At 35.1% G+C, this 14,901-nt stretch overlaps 1 protein-coding gene across 1 annotated transcript; it reads right to left on the reverse strand.

Annotated features, from left to right (window-relative positions):
* Positions 1-1,488: 1,488 nt before the first annotated feature.
* Positions 1,489-13,866, reverse strand: LOC133302705 (villin-1). The gene is made up of 23 exons (XM_061502518.1): positions 13,766-13,866; positions 12,891-12,999; positions 12,211-12,310; positions 11,862-11,930; positions 11,046-11,279; positions 10,434-10,611; positions 10,040-10,166; positions 9,547-9,712; positions 8,935-9,085; positions 8,752-8,840; positions 8,501-8,656; positions 8,004-8,072; positions 7,712-7,780; positions 7,482-7,619; positions 6,823-6,951; positions 6,572-6,719; positions 6,426-6,436; positions 6,045-6,185; positions 5,380-5,505; positions 3,869-3,931; positions 3,521-3,701; positions 2,650-2,825; positions 1,489-1,868 (listed from the first exon to the last, which is right to left on the reverse strand). Exons 2-23 carry the CDS (start codon positions 12,944-12,946, stop codon positions 1,755-1,757), a joined length of 2,691 nt encoding a protein of 896 aa, XP_061358502.1. The 5' UTR covers positions 12,947-12,999; positions 13,766-13,866; the 3' UTR covers positions 1,489-1,754.
* Between the last annotated feature and the right edge of the window lie 1,035 nt (positions 13,867-14,901).

Here is a 14,901-nt window from a genome sequence, read left to right on the forward strand (position 1 = left end):
ACATGTTCATTATATTGCACAATATTTGGAAGAAAAAAAAGGTGTAGATGAAAAAATTGTGCATTATCTTCAATTCCCTTTCTTTTAAGCAGGTAGACTGTAACGTCTGGCCGCTTCAAGAATCAATGACTAGCCCCACATACTAACACGAGACTTTTCAGTGTGTTTTTTCCTCACTCGCACACTTCCTGAGGTCACCCATCCCAGAATTGCTCCAAGTCAAGCACGCTTAACTATGGAGTTCTTCCGTTCCGGGCTACCGAAATGTAGATGCATCTTGTTAGTATAGGTAGTACCAATTAATTCTTATAAGCCATTCCCAACTGTACCGTCCCATACTAGCACAGTCTCTGGAATTCCTCTCTTTCGGGTGTTGATTCGATTCATTCATGTACCCCCGTCCCTAGAAGCCTGCCAGGAGCCGCTCCTTGTCCATGCCCTTTCGCACCGGCGATCACTCCCCGCCCTCGTCAGCGCCCGGGATGTTACATGCCCACCAGCTTCCGCCTGGTTCGTCCTCGAACCACACCGTACTAGATGAGAGGCCTGCTCTGATACCACTTGTAACGCCCAGCCGCTTCAAGAATCAATGACTAGCCCCACATACTAACACGAGACTTTTCAGTGTGCTTTTTCCTCACTCGCACACTTCTTGGGAAAACTCCCCAGGAGGTCACCCATCCCAGAATTGCTCCAAGTCAAGCACGCTTAACTATGGAGTTCTTCCGTTCCGGGCTACCGAAATGTAGATGCATCTTGTTAGTATAGGTAGTACCAATTAATTCTTATAAGCCATTCTCAACTGTACCGTCCCATACCAGCACAATCTCTGGAATCCCTCTCTTTCGGGTGTTGATTCGATTCATTCATGTACCACCGTCCCTAGAAGCCTGCCAGGAGCCGCTCCTTGTCCATGCCCTTTCGCACCGGCGATCACTCCCTGCCCTCGTCAGCGCCCGAGATGTTACATAGACAACTCATTAATGCAAACAAAATATCTTGGAGTACATAATGCATTCGACCACACTTTTTAATGTTTTTATGTGAAGTCACCCCGTGAGTTCACCCTTTTAATATTACTCTTTCAACATGTGAAATTTGACTTTTCCTTTTCCACATGAATATTCTTTCACCGGTACCATATTCTATATACATGCTCAATGTTGCAAAACTCTCTGCTAATGATAGATGGCAAATTGGCAATATCTCATATTCTATTCAACTTAAAATCCCATGAAATATCTATTACAAATTCTGTCCCTCAGATTTTATACATATTTCATTTGCCTTAATGACTTAAGTACAAGCATTAAATTTTGGCAAGTACCAATTTTTTTTCAATTAATCCCATAAAAATTAGAAAATAATAAAAGGGTGTTCACAAGTAAATAGTGTAAGAAACCATAGGAGTATCAACCCTATGGAAGATTTTCAACTCCACTGCAAGTTAATTTGAGCAGCTGAATGAAGATTGTATTATAGGCCTTTTGTTTTTTAAGGGAAAAATAGAACACAGTTCCACATGCATGCCCCAAAAGCATCCTCATAGTATATTATGAGATAAAATGAAAGAATAAATATGTAGTAAGCTAGACAAAAATACCAATCAAGACATGTATTTCACAAAAAAGAGAACCACTCAAGCTCAAACTCTTAATGCATAGACGAGGTAAAATTTTAATCATGCTATAGTGTTGCAATATAGTGACACAAAGTAGAGGTATTTGTTGGCCTTGCTCTTGAACACACTTGATCTAAAATAGATCCAGTGACATCTTCAGCTTGTTTTGTTTCCATCTAGGTAGCTTGTAGAAGGCAGGTTTTGGCATTCCAAACTTCTCGCGGAACTCTTCATTAGATAAATATACCTATGTTTTATCAGAAAGGACATATTCCAGTCAATGTATAAATAGTAAAACACAAACTTTCTAGCATAAAGAGAGTGATTGCCTATCTATATCTCATATATAATAACAATACTTCTGTATGATATCTCAAGAAGAAAAGCAGTACCCAAAAATATTGAAATATTAAAGTGATAACGAATGGAAGTAATAAAGTTCATTATCCAATCAAATTACAAAATAAACATAGCGAGATTTAGAATCAACAAAGAACAATATCTTATGGATCACTGCTGATCCTAGTTATGTGAATAATAAGGAAAAGGGAGATCTCTGGACAAGGAAAAATCCAACAACTCAAGCTTCTTAGAGAACCTCAAACACTTCATTTATGTTCAAGAATCATCACTCCCCATTAAACCCGACTAGCGAGGGTAGGGGTGAGGGCTATCCTTGTACGCAGTCTTACCCTTGCATATTTGTAAAAAGGCTGTTTCTTGAATTTTAACATGTGACCTTTCAATCACAAAGGAGAGCTTTACCACGGCCCCTAACTCCCCCTCTTATTTATGTTCAAGAACCAATTCCAAATTTAAATGTGGTTTTGCAGTTGACATTTGGATCATCATGTTATTACTATATATTAGAGTAATAATTTTTTATCCTATAAGGGTTGGTAATTTCATTTATTGTTCTTTCACAGTGATCCTCCAACATGAAGAAAAAGCAAGGTGAAGAGGTAAGAAGAAAAGGTTGAATGAATGTGAGAAAACTAACTGCTAGATTTCTTCAGTTCAGGAAGTACCTCTCTTCTAGTTAAATCAATGCCTGTTACTGGATTAGCAGAAACCACTCTCAGGCGCTCATAAGGGTATATCAAAGAATTCTCACCATCCGCATTTCTATCCTTCTGAGAGAAACTTGCAGTCTCATTTGACCCCACTTCTGTTGCTAGAGAACCAGACACTGGCATTGTTTGTTCTGGGAAAAAAATGGAAAGGAAAAATAACAACAAAAACATGAAAAGAACCACCCCAGTCAGGTTATAAAAAATAAAAAATAAAAATCTGAATAACTGCGAGGAAAAAAGTCCCCAATATATGAGATATGTAACTAGCCTAGTACGCCACACAGTCCACATTAAGTTCAATTTTTTCAAGTGGTTCAAATTTCATCCACAAACTTTGGATATGTATCAGAATCATTGACTAGCCCTTACTATACCAACTGAGTCAAATACAAGAACTGGTGGAATACAATATCAAACCATACCAACTGTAAAGAACCAATTCAACCCAAAAGCTTAAGCTGTTGGGTGAGGCTATATTAATGGTTTTTATATATTTTAACACGCCCCCTCACACGAAAGCCCACTGAACTTGAAGGGTGGACAATGCACAGGCTCACCTACCTGTGCGAAGAAAGAAATTCCACTTGAAAGAAAGTGGGGGGCGGTGAGGATCGAACCCGGGATACGAAGCTCTGATATCATGTAGAGAACCAATTCAACCCAAAAGCTTAAGCTGTTGGGTGAGGCTATATTAATGGTTTTTATATATTTCAACACCAACTTTAGACTAGATAACACCAAAGAGGAGCTTATTAATTGATCTATTAGCTAACTGTCAAAGTAAATAAATTTCACATCAGAACTTGATGAAATGGATTCTTATTACCAGCACTGCTATGGGTAGGAGATCCTTCAAATAGCTTCTTGACAACTGGAGGATCTGAGCCTACACTCCTAGTTATAGGTGAACTACTTCTTCCACGACCATTGGGGGTAATAGAAATGCTTCTGTAACCATTGGGGGTAGAGTCCTTGGAGTTTGCTTTCAATGTGATTCTATTATGTCCCTGAATAATAGAATAAGAAGATGATGGAAGACAAAGGAACCAAAGAAACAAAACTGAAAACCTTCTGAAATCATTATGAAGTAAATCCTCATAACAAGACCCCAAACCCCCAGAAACATAATAAACCTATGCATAGCCAACCCAATACTACCAAGGTAGTCACTTACTTCTAGAATTTTCCATTGTCCTTTCAGAATTGCAAGCTTTCTCTCAAATGAGTTACCAAGAATCTGCAACAATACAATTTCATTTAAAATAGTTGATGGATGACAACTATAATTGAGATGTGAAACACCAGAAAGGTGCCAAAGATTTTCCATCTATGTGATACAGCATGTTGATACATTTCTGGCGTAAGAGCACAATTGAGATGGAAATTGCAGGCAACTGAAACAGCCTAGAATGTAAGGGGAAAACAAAAACAGCAAGAATGTAGCAACATCCCATCTTCAGACATGATGAATGAAGGCCAATTAATTTTTCCTGCTATTTTTACGTCGGCTGAACTTGAACAACAGTGTAGGCTCGATTAAACTCATACAGTTTTTTTTTTTTTTTTCATCATCACAAATGATATAATAAAGTCAAAATCATGATTGATATCAAACCAAGTAAACACTTGAATTATATATTTGACCTTTTGAATAAAGTTATACATAATAAAATATAAAATTTTATCTGTGGCCACAATAAATAAGGAAAAGTATTTCTCCAGTCACCGGAGATAAAGTTATCTCCAGTGAGCCCAAAACGACATTGTTTTAGGTTGTAAGATTATTAAATTATAATGATAAAGACTAATATAACACTGCAATAAATTAGAATTACAAAAACACCTTGATTTCTGCCACAAAACGACATCATTTTGGGCTCACCAAAGATAGCTTATCTCCATTGACCGGAGAAATCTTTTACCCCAATAAATAATATCTAAATTTAAAAGCAAAAACTGTAACAAGTATGCAGAAGAAATCATAATGTATATGTAAAGAACCTTGGGATACACCACCCCAAAAGCTAGCTCAAAGGGTGGGAGTGCCCAAGACCTTATAAACTCTACATTAGTTGCACATACAACCAATGTGGGACTATATATCTCAACCTCACACGAGAGCCCATTGGGCTTGAAGAGTGGACAATGCAACAGGCTCAGCCTACCTGTGCTAAGAAACGCCACAAGAGGAAGTGGGGGGCGGCGAGGCTCTGATACCATGTAAAGAACCTTGGGATACACCACCCCAAAAGCTAGCTCAAAGGGTGGGAGTGCCCAAGACCTTATAAACTCCACATTAGTTGCACATACAACCAATGTGGGACTATATACCTCAACAGTATACAAGAGAATAAATGGAATGAATAAAGAAAACCAATTAGAAAAATAATTGAAAAATACAATACAAAAATATCTCTTTACCAAAATAATAATAATAATTCTTTGCGAAGATAGCAAACAAAAAAACAAGTTACACTACATTTTCAGGTAATTCAACAAAGATATATATAACAAAAATTTCGTGGAGGGAGTTCTGCTATCAATCTATATTTTTTTAGGAGGGTGGAGGCAGGGGATTGCCTCTAGTCTCTATAAAGCTTCACATCTATCACACTGAGCACTTCTTAAAATTAATCATTATAGTATGGTGATCAATACTTATAATTTTGAAGGGAGAAGACTTACATTTGCTTTTGAGTGATCCCATGAAAAGAAACGAGTGAAAAATGGCGGCTCATGACCTTCCGTTACAACATAAATAGGGATATCCGGGGAAAGGCCTTCAACAAGGATGTCCATTTCCACAAATTTCTGCTCATTACAATTTCCATTGTAAGAAAAACATATTGTAGCAAAGAGTAAGTTCATATTACATTGATAATTGTAGACTTTGATCTCATTTTGTGGATGAATAAGAATTAGTTCCTAAGATGTGGCTAACAAACAATAAAAGAATAATGGAGAAAGAACTCCAAAACTTGATTCTTTATGAATTATAGTTGGACTAATAAACAATGACTTCATTGCATAACATAGAAGCGTTTTTAATGAAGCACTTAACTACAATGGATTCAGTGGCAGAGAAAAGAGTTCTGGAGGGGCTGAGATCCAATAATGCAGAAAAAATAGAAGTACAAACTGCAAAGTAGTTATAACATATATTCATGCTGGGAATTCAAGTGTGAGTGAAGAAGTTCCATATTGGAAAGGAATGGTTAAGTGAGGACCATATATTATAAGTGAAATGAACTATAGAAGTTATTATGGCTTTGTGATGGCATCATGGTGTGAAAATAATTAGCATAAACACTATCAGCAAGATCAATACATGAAGAAAGCAGACAATTTACCAAGCCAAGACTGAGAGCTTCTTGTTTTGATTTGACAACTGAATGTAAGCCAACCCAAACATAAATCTCTCTTTGGCAGTCAAGCAATAAAACATCTTCAGTAATTAAATCATCCTGTGCATAATTGTATATCTCTTTCACCTGAAATATTATTATATCAAGGCCACACTTAATTAATAACGTTAAAATAATATTATAATATGCAATGGAAATTGTTTAATAAAAAAGGCCATAATACAAAGTTCACAGACTTTATTTCAACACATTACAGATATTTTAAATAATTTTTAGAATTGCTAGTTGCTACACATTCTCAAAAGCTTATTAGTAGAATGCAGTAGGTATTTACATGAACAGTTTCAATTTGTAGAAGCAATATACCTTGAAGTCTCCTGAGTTGAAATTCCAATAAATTTGCGTGAGAAACAGAACCATCAATTAGACATGTTTTCCCTGTCATTTCACCCAGGATAATTCTAAAACAAGTGAGATCTAGATTATTTTTCTCAAAAGAGTGTTTTTCTTACCTCTGGTTATTTTTAATGCAAATAAATGTGGATCATCTATGAATCCTTGAATTTCTTTCCCTCTTGGATACTCCGCCTTTCCACCGAGAGCATCCCAGAAAATATCAGGTTCATTCCCTTCCCTCACAGATACAGGTAGCCATGTTGACTGCAAGTTGCATCAACAAATAATATACAGAACAGGTTGAGTCCATTAGAAGAAGTAGCTCAAATAGAAAGCATGAATATTATGGTCAATAGCAATGGCATACATTAAACAGTTCCACCATTCTATCAAGAATATTATGGTCTCTAGCTGAAGATAGGCTCCCAATCCAAGTATAGATAGATGCATCAGCTTGTAGAATGTAGCAATAGGATGAATTCAGGGAGGTTGAAACCTACAAAAATTTTAATACATAGTCAATAAAAACTTACAAATAATACAAAAAATAAAATGCAATATAAGAAAACTATGTTTTAACATTAACCAACTGTTTCAAGTAACATAGAATCACAGATGGGAAAAAAAATTAATTTCAAAGAGATTATTCTAATTATCATGTTATTTTAGTTCCAGCCAGTAGTTGAAATCTATTAAGGATTTGTTACATATATAACAGCCAATAGACCTGCAGTAATTGAGCACGCCATAGGTTGGACTTCAGTATCTAATCCATATTCAATCAGAACAAGATATCGAAACAGTTAGTTATGAAACATAATAGTAACTCCTACTCTGACAAGAGCTTTCTTCAAGCCTGGATATCCATTTTTCCAGTAATTAGAAATAACTGATGCAGTTAAAAAAAGAAACAAGCATTCAATAGATTTGCCATGGTACCCAATTTTGTGGAAATTAGAGATAAGACATAATGAAAATACAAAGGGCTTGACCATGGATAAAAATGTCAGAATCATTGAAACATACTTGATCGACTTGGATGGCCTGCATATTATCTGGACTTGTACCTTGAACTCGAAACAGAGCTACCTGGTTTTCATTGTAAGTTTCATCCACCAAACCTTTTTCTTCTATAAACTTCTTATATCCTGAACTGTTTCCCCCCTTACAACAAGAAGAAAAATGAAAGAATTTGCAGCATGTCACTTTTTTTAATGTTACATACAAACCTTAAAACGAGATTATAGTTGGTATACCTTGAATATGATTAGTCTCTTGAGTATTGAGAAAAACTGAGCTGGCTCCTTACCCTCCTGAATTTGAGCCTGAACAGACATGTGATGTAAATTGAATAAACTATGCAGAGTAAAACAGGGAATTTATATATCTTTTATACTGATGTGCTTAAGATGCAGAATGTAGAAATAAGAGGCTAAAACTTGTTGAGAAGATACAAATTTTACAGATATTTCCCAGAACAACAATGTGATTGCTGCACACATTCAGTTAAAAACATATTATGAAAGAATTAGCAAGAATGACACTAACCATAACTGGATTATTCCTGACTGAATCAGCCAGAGTATTCATGTGGGAAATGGCAGCTGTTTTATCCTCCTACAAGCCAAAATCACAGAACAAAAGAGAATTTTATGTTGAGTTATCAACAACATCAACAACCAAGCCTAATCACACCAGATGAAATAATGAGTTTACCAGTGGCTACAAAAGTTGAAGAACTGAGTACAACATACATGTAAGACAAAATTTATAATTTTAGACATCTTTTGGAAATAAAATTGCATTTCTGAATCTTTTCTATAAATTTTAAAGCCAAAATGCCAATTATGATGTCATGACTAGCTATTTCAACAAAACTAAGTTACAACCTAAAGTAAACCATTAGACTATCATACTATAATTAAAAAGAAAAAAAAATACCTTAAATCTCTCCAGTATATTATCAAATAATGACAGCTTAATTTTCTATGAATTGCGGTAAAAAACTACCTAGTGGAAGACAGAAAACCTTGCCTAGTGCTTACCATTACACATCTGCAGCCAAGCCAAGCATAAAACAAAGTCTCATCCCTTCCATTTCCTGGAAACATATACTGTACTATATAGCAATCTCCACTGTAAAGTCTTGTCTGTTCCGTAACTGAAAGAAGTGATAACTCATCACCATCCACCCGCCAAACCTGAAATCGCAGTATTCAGTTAACAGTTAACACAGCTATAGGCAAATCTGATCATAAAACAACGAGAAACAGCTAGGTTTTTAGCAAGAAGCTACTTTTATTGTGCCACTGCAATCTATAGATGGCTCAATGTCTTCTTCTCCAGGAAGCTCTTTCACATCATAACCCTGATGCTTGAATATGGCTGAGGCAGAAAAAACAATATAAAGAAATGAACTACAGATGACACACTGACTGCACACTTCTTAAACACAATTAAATTGTATAAGATATTAAACCTGCCACTTTTTCTCGGCCTTCTTCATAAAGCCTAGGCTCCATTGTTTTAGGCCAATTAGTAAAGTATGAACGAAAAATGGCACTTTCCAATCCCTCGGATAAAAAAGTCAAATGAGTCCTGTTTGATCTGCCTTCATTTCTGACAAAATCCTAGTAAAATGGAGATAGTAATGAGCATAGGCAATGCATGCTTATCCACAACACAGTTGAGTATAAGCCTTAATGTAACTGACCTTTCATACAGTTATGTTTGCTAAGATTTATGCGGGCTTCATTATTATATACTAGAGAGAATTTTAGCTCTAAAGCATGTAGAATAAAAAATTTTAAGGAAGAAACCTTCCCAAGAATATATATTTCTTTAGGAATATAATTTGACCACTAATAATAACATGGTTGCTGATTTTAACATAAAAGTTTCATGAACAAAGGCGAATAGCCAGCAAGTGGCAAAGACCAACTACATCTGGCAAGGAGGTTGATTGTAAGCGGTATTTTAGTTAATATGAAAGTTTGAGACAAGTACCAGCATATGCCTAATTCTTTGGGACTATGGGAGTAAAACAATTGTGAATGATAACAAAAGGAAACTTAAAGAAAGAGACTCTTACTTCTATAGCTTTGGTAGCTGTTCTTCTTTCTGTCAATAAAGTCTGCCTTCCCATCCAGACAAAAATCTCACCATCACAGTCCAACATATAACACTTATCTGTCTCAAGCATTTCTTTGCTGAATGCATTGCTTCCAGTTTCACAAAGTTTTCCCTGTAAATTTATCCTGTTGAAAATAGGAAACAAACACTCCTTAGCTAAGAGCAAAAAAGTATTTCTTGAAGCAAACAAAGTTCTTTTGCTATTTCTCCCTCACACATTGCCTAAAGCAAACTGCTTTCCATTTAAACTGATTAACAAAATGACTAGGATTAGTCAATTAACTATGATGGTATTAAGTTGACAGTTAAACTATTAATGTGAATCAGTATAATTATTGATCCAATGCTAACTTGCTGGGTGTTTAAGAGAGAAATAAGGTCAAGTATGGATTATCAACACATGTCTTCATGCATTTACATAAGCATTGTGCACACAGATGTATGAACCTCACCAAAATAGCTTTACAGATGGAGCCACGGGTTCCTGAACGGAAGGCAATTCTCGAGGAATGGGAGCATAACCACCAAATAAACTCCAGAATTCACCCACATCAGAATCACCAACAAATTTTCCATCCTCTACAACAATTGTACAGTTAAAATTTGCAAAATATTTCGCTCAGAAAATAGATATAAAAGGACAAGCCCCAGTACACAAGGCTCCCCCCCCACTTTGCGAGGGTAGGATGTGAGTTCATTGTACGCAGCCTTATCTATGCATATTTGCAAAGACACAAAAGATCGTTTCCCATACTCGAACCCGTGTCTTTCCGGCCAAAAAAGAGTAATTTTACCACTACTCCAAGGCTAAAAAAAAGATGAAAAGGAAATAGCATATATTCCAACCTATGGTTGCCACTTCGCACTTTGCACCATGTTTATTTTCCTTGATATACTGAACAACCTCCAAAGCTTTGGCTCTTTCTTGAATGGTGGAGTTGCACCCACTGAAGAGGAAGATTTTTGATGCAGTGTCAAGTATGAATACATCTTCATGATTCAATGATGACCTTAGAAAAGGGACCTAATGAATGTATAAGCACATCAGACAGGCTACACTAATGAACTTCTAATCAAACATAAAGACATGTTGATAAAGGATTATAAGAAAAAGATGTGAAAAATCAAACAACCGAAAGCAAAGACTAGAAAATTATAATGTGGTGTGGGCTATGCTGTCTGGAGACTGACATGTATTAGCTCAACGGGAATCACCGTTAATATCATCATCTAAAGTTTGCAATTTTCATCCCTTTGTAAAAATCATGGCAAAAAAAAAAAAAAAAAACCTTTGAAATAATTAGAAAATCATACAGCATTATGAGGACAAAGAATAAGCTCAAGTCAATAAATATACTTTTCAGTAAGAAGAGTAGGCGAAGAGGAGGAGATTCACACAAATTATCAAACTATCAGATAACAGAAACAGTTAATTATTAAACTTGAGAGACGACTCACTTCTTTAACATGAACAACATAGTCTCCCTTGCATGTGTACAGGCTAACTTGGTATTCACCATTCAAGTTCCCCTGCTTTGAAGTAAACACTCCTTCAATGGGTATAAAGCAAGGCTTGAAGTACGATAGAAACTTATGTGATTCTTGGCCTTGAATTTCCCTATATTGAACACTGCATGATCCTAAGGCTGCATCCAACTCAAGTGCCTTGTCTGATGCCAAGCCTGAGTCCACCTAAATACAAAATCAACAGTGAAACAATGCAGATTATGCTGTTTTTCAATATTCACACTTTTTTCAAGTACTATGTTCATTGTTTAATGTATCTTTTAAATCAAATGCTGTGGATAGATAATTGTTCCAATATGCCAGTCCTCTTCCTTGGTCTATCTCTAACGACATTTAAACGATCAAGCAATTCTTAGATAAGCCAATACACAGCCATAGTCTTTGTTTTGCTGTTGGATAAAAAGAAATTACACATCAAACAAGTTTTATTGTGGAAATCTCATAACTATGAATTAGTCATTATAGTTTCGCATGTCCTTCAATTTTATAAGTTGCATTTCTATACAGTTCCACTCTCTTCTCAAATTAGAGAACTATTGATTGCAGTAATGGTGAAAAACATGACATGAAATGGTTAGGAAAATGGAGAACCACATTAGAAGTAAAAATAATAGGGAACCAATTGGGGTTAAAAGGGATAAGGACTAAGGGAATATAAAGCCTAAAAAAACTTCTCCCGCGGAGAATTAACAGTAATAAAACAATTATCACTGCAAGCAAGGCAGTAAAACAAGAAAAGATACAAACCTTCTTTGTGTCATTTCCCAGCCAATAGTGGATGTCATACTGAGGAGGGCCACTTTTGGGAAAAGTTGCCTGTTTCCACAATCATGTAAAAAGGTTCAGATTAATTGTATATTAAGAGAATTTAGATGAAATAAAGCTCATAATGACAGGGAACTGCTAAAACCCCATTATGGTGAAGGTGGCTCCAAAAGTAATGGGATAAACTCCAAAAAGGGATAGTGAAACTGTGAAAGAGATGATGATGGTAATCTTTGAATTTAGGATTTTAATTGAGATATAGTCATCAACTTCTTCATGTGTTTAAACTTTAAAAGGATCAACAGGGAGACAAAAGTGAGCGATATCTTACATTCAAAACTATGTATGCACTTCCAGAATAGAATTTTCCATGGCTTGACTTTGAGACTGGAACCAACTGCTGGTTCTCAATACACCAAACTTCTAAGCCTCTAAGAATAGAAAGCTAAGAATAAAGCAGTAAACTTGAACAATAAATGTGATACATTTTAAAATGAAATTTATTGCCGAGGAAGAAATCAGGAAGAACTATGAGACATCTTTTTAAAAAACTCAAGAAATAAGTCTCCAGGCCAAGGTTTTATGTGCTTCCCAACTATATTAAAAATATGACACTAACAGAATACATGAAACTACTTTTCCATTTTTATTTTATTTTATGTTGTCTCTAAAGTCAATAAGACACTCATCCAATGGCTGAGGAAACCCTTTCTCAATTGGCATGGACTAATGCAAGTTGATCAGTTGTTTAGTTCTTGGTGCCTTTGTCATCAGAAATTAATTGTAATTTTGTTTTCTTTAGCAAGCAAAAAGCTTAAGAGGGCAAGCCTGGAGCAATGGTAAAACTGCTCCTTTGTGACTGAAAGGTCACGGGGGATTTAATGGAATTATGGGAGTGGTTTTTTCTTTTTTTAGCAAGTAAAAAGCTGAACTCGAATACAACTATTACCTAATCAATAGACTTAACACAAATCATAAAACAATTTGAAAGATAAAAGGTTGTAAGGATACGGGTTTGCTCCTGCAGTTTGGAATGCAGAATCCAAGTCTTTAGCGAAAATAGGCATTGTCTCTGTGGCTCTAATACTCCACCAAAATTACTCAACAACACCAGATTATTCTGCAATCCAGGATTTAAGTTATATTAGTCCTTAGAACCTGAGACAAATGTAACTAGTAGGATTGCACTTTGCAACGTGTATTGTTAAATTTTTCTAGTTAGGGTTTAAGATATAAGGATAAAGCAATTAGAGAAGGAAGAAAGAATCTTGGAGGGGTTTACATTGATAACTTGATGTTCTGCCCATCTATAATCCAGAAGCAGTGTTATATTAAAAAAATCAAGGTAAGCAAAGGTATGCTACTACTGCATAATTTAAATTCAAACAGCTAAGATGGCATTGAAAGAACACTTAATCAAATCAATTGTGTTCATAATTTGCAGAACTTGGTATTGGTATGCCATTATGCCAGCCACTTGACTGTAAATTACTTTGTTCTTTTTCTTTGACTGTAAATTACTCAACCATAATGCCATACAACTTTAAGAAATCTAAACTACTGACTCAGAAAAAATTTCCTCAAACTTTTCAGAAATTTCTACCCAAAATCAACGTAACACTCAAGCTGACTGTAAATTATTCTATAGTAGTCAACACCCACAATTTAATGGAATAGAACCCAGTTCTAGCAACCACAAAATCCAAATATTTAAGCCTCTGAAAGCAAAAAGGCCATTCCTTGACCCTTGGGGAAAATAGAAATAACAATAGTAATTCAAGAAAAGTTAAAGAAAGAAGATGATCTGAAGTTAGGAAGCAAAACACAGAATCTGCTAAACAAATTTAATAAGCATGTAACTGAGTTGACCAGATGGCAGATCATACCTTGTTTGCACAGCAGATTCAGGAGGATCCAACAACTAACAAGTGAGACTTATGATGCTGATGTTTGAACAGACAGGGAAAGAACAAAACTTGGATATACCCGTTTGCCACATTGAAATGCAAATGAAATGGGACATTTATATATTGGCTGGTAAAATGGCACTAGAATAATTATAACACTGTTTGGTACAGAAAGAGACTTGTGAAAAAGCAAAAAAACAAAATTTTTTTAAGAAAAAAAAAGCATGCTTGACTTTATCATCCAGCTAGTAAGGGACCCCACCAAAGTCACTTTGTAGTTGTTCTCTTTCCACTGTGTTTGAAAAAAAGTAGATGATGAAACATGCGCAGCTTGGTCCCCTATGTTGTCTGTTTTACAGCTTGGTCCCCCATGTTGCATGGCCATGGAAACTGGAAACCAATATATAAACTATGCCTTTTATAAGAATCATGTAGTAGGAATAGTGATAATAAATAAATAAAATTATCAAAATAACTTTCATTAATTCCTTCGACTCTCAAAGTGTGTATATGGGTTTGTCATTTCTACTTTTATAAGAGATAAAATTATGCACGTATATAAAAATATGAGGGCTGAGGTTATGTGAAAAGAAAAGAGAGAGAAAAGAAAACATAGGCCCCACAAGAATACTTTCACTACAACAAGAGTACTCACTATTAGGTGCACGTGCGACAAGAAATTTTACACTATATATTTCCAAGATCGATTTTACTTACTATTAAAAAAATTGACTACTCTTGCTATTAAACTAATCACGGTTGATTTACGTAATCTCATGGTTATAATTTTTTGGATCATACTTATTAATTAATTATTAATTCTAAAAAATTATAAATGTCAGATTAACAAAAATTAATGGTGATTAGTTTAGTAATAAGAGTAGTAAAAGTTTTCAGTAGAAACTATAACCGCTAATATATACATATATATATATATAATATATATATATATATTATATATATATATATATATATATATATAGAGAGAGAGATAGAATCTTTGACACTGATCTCAAACTTTGAAATTTGACCCGAAATCCTAACCGTTAATTTCCGTCAATCAATAGTTATCATATATTGAAAATTAATAATTAATTAATAAGTTTGATTCCCAA

This window comes from Gastrolobium bilobum, unplaced genomic scaffold (genome assembly GCF_033153095.1).
Source record: "Gastrolobium bilobum isolate Gb01-03AN ecotype WA unplaced genomic scaffold, APGP_CSIRO_Gbil_v1 utg26114, whole genome shotgun sequence".
Classification (NCBI taxonomy): Eukaryota; Viridiplantae; Streptophyta; class Magnoliopsida; order Fabales; family Fabaceae; genus Gastrolobium; species Gastrolobium bilobum.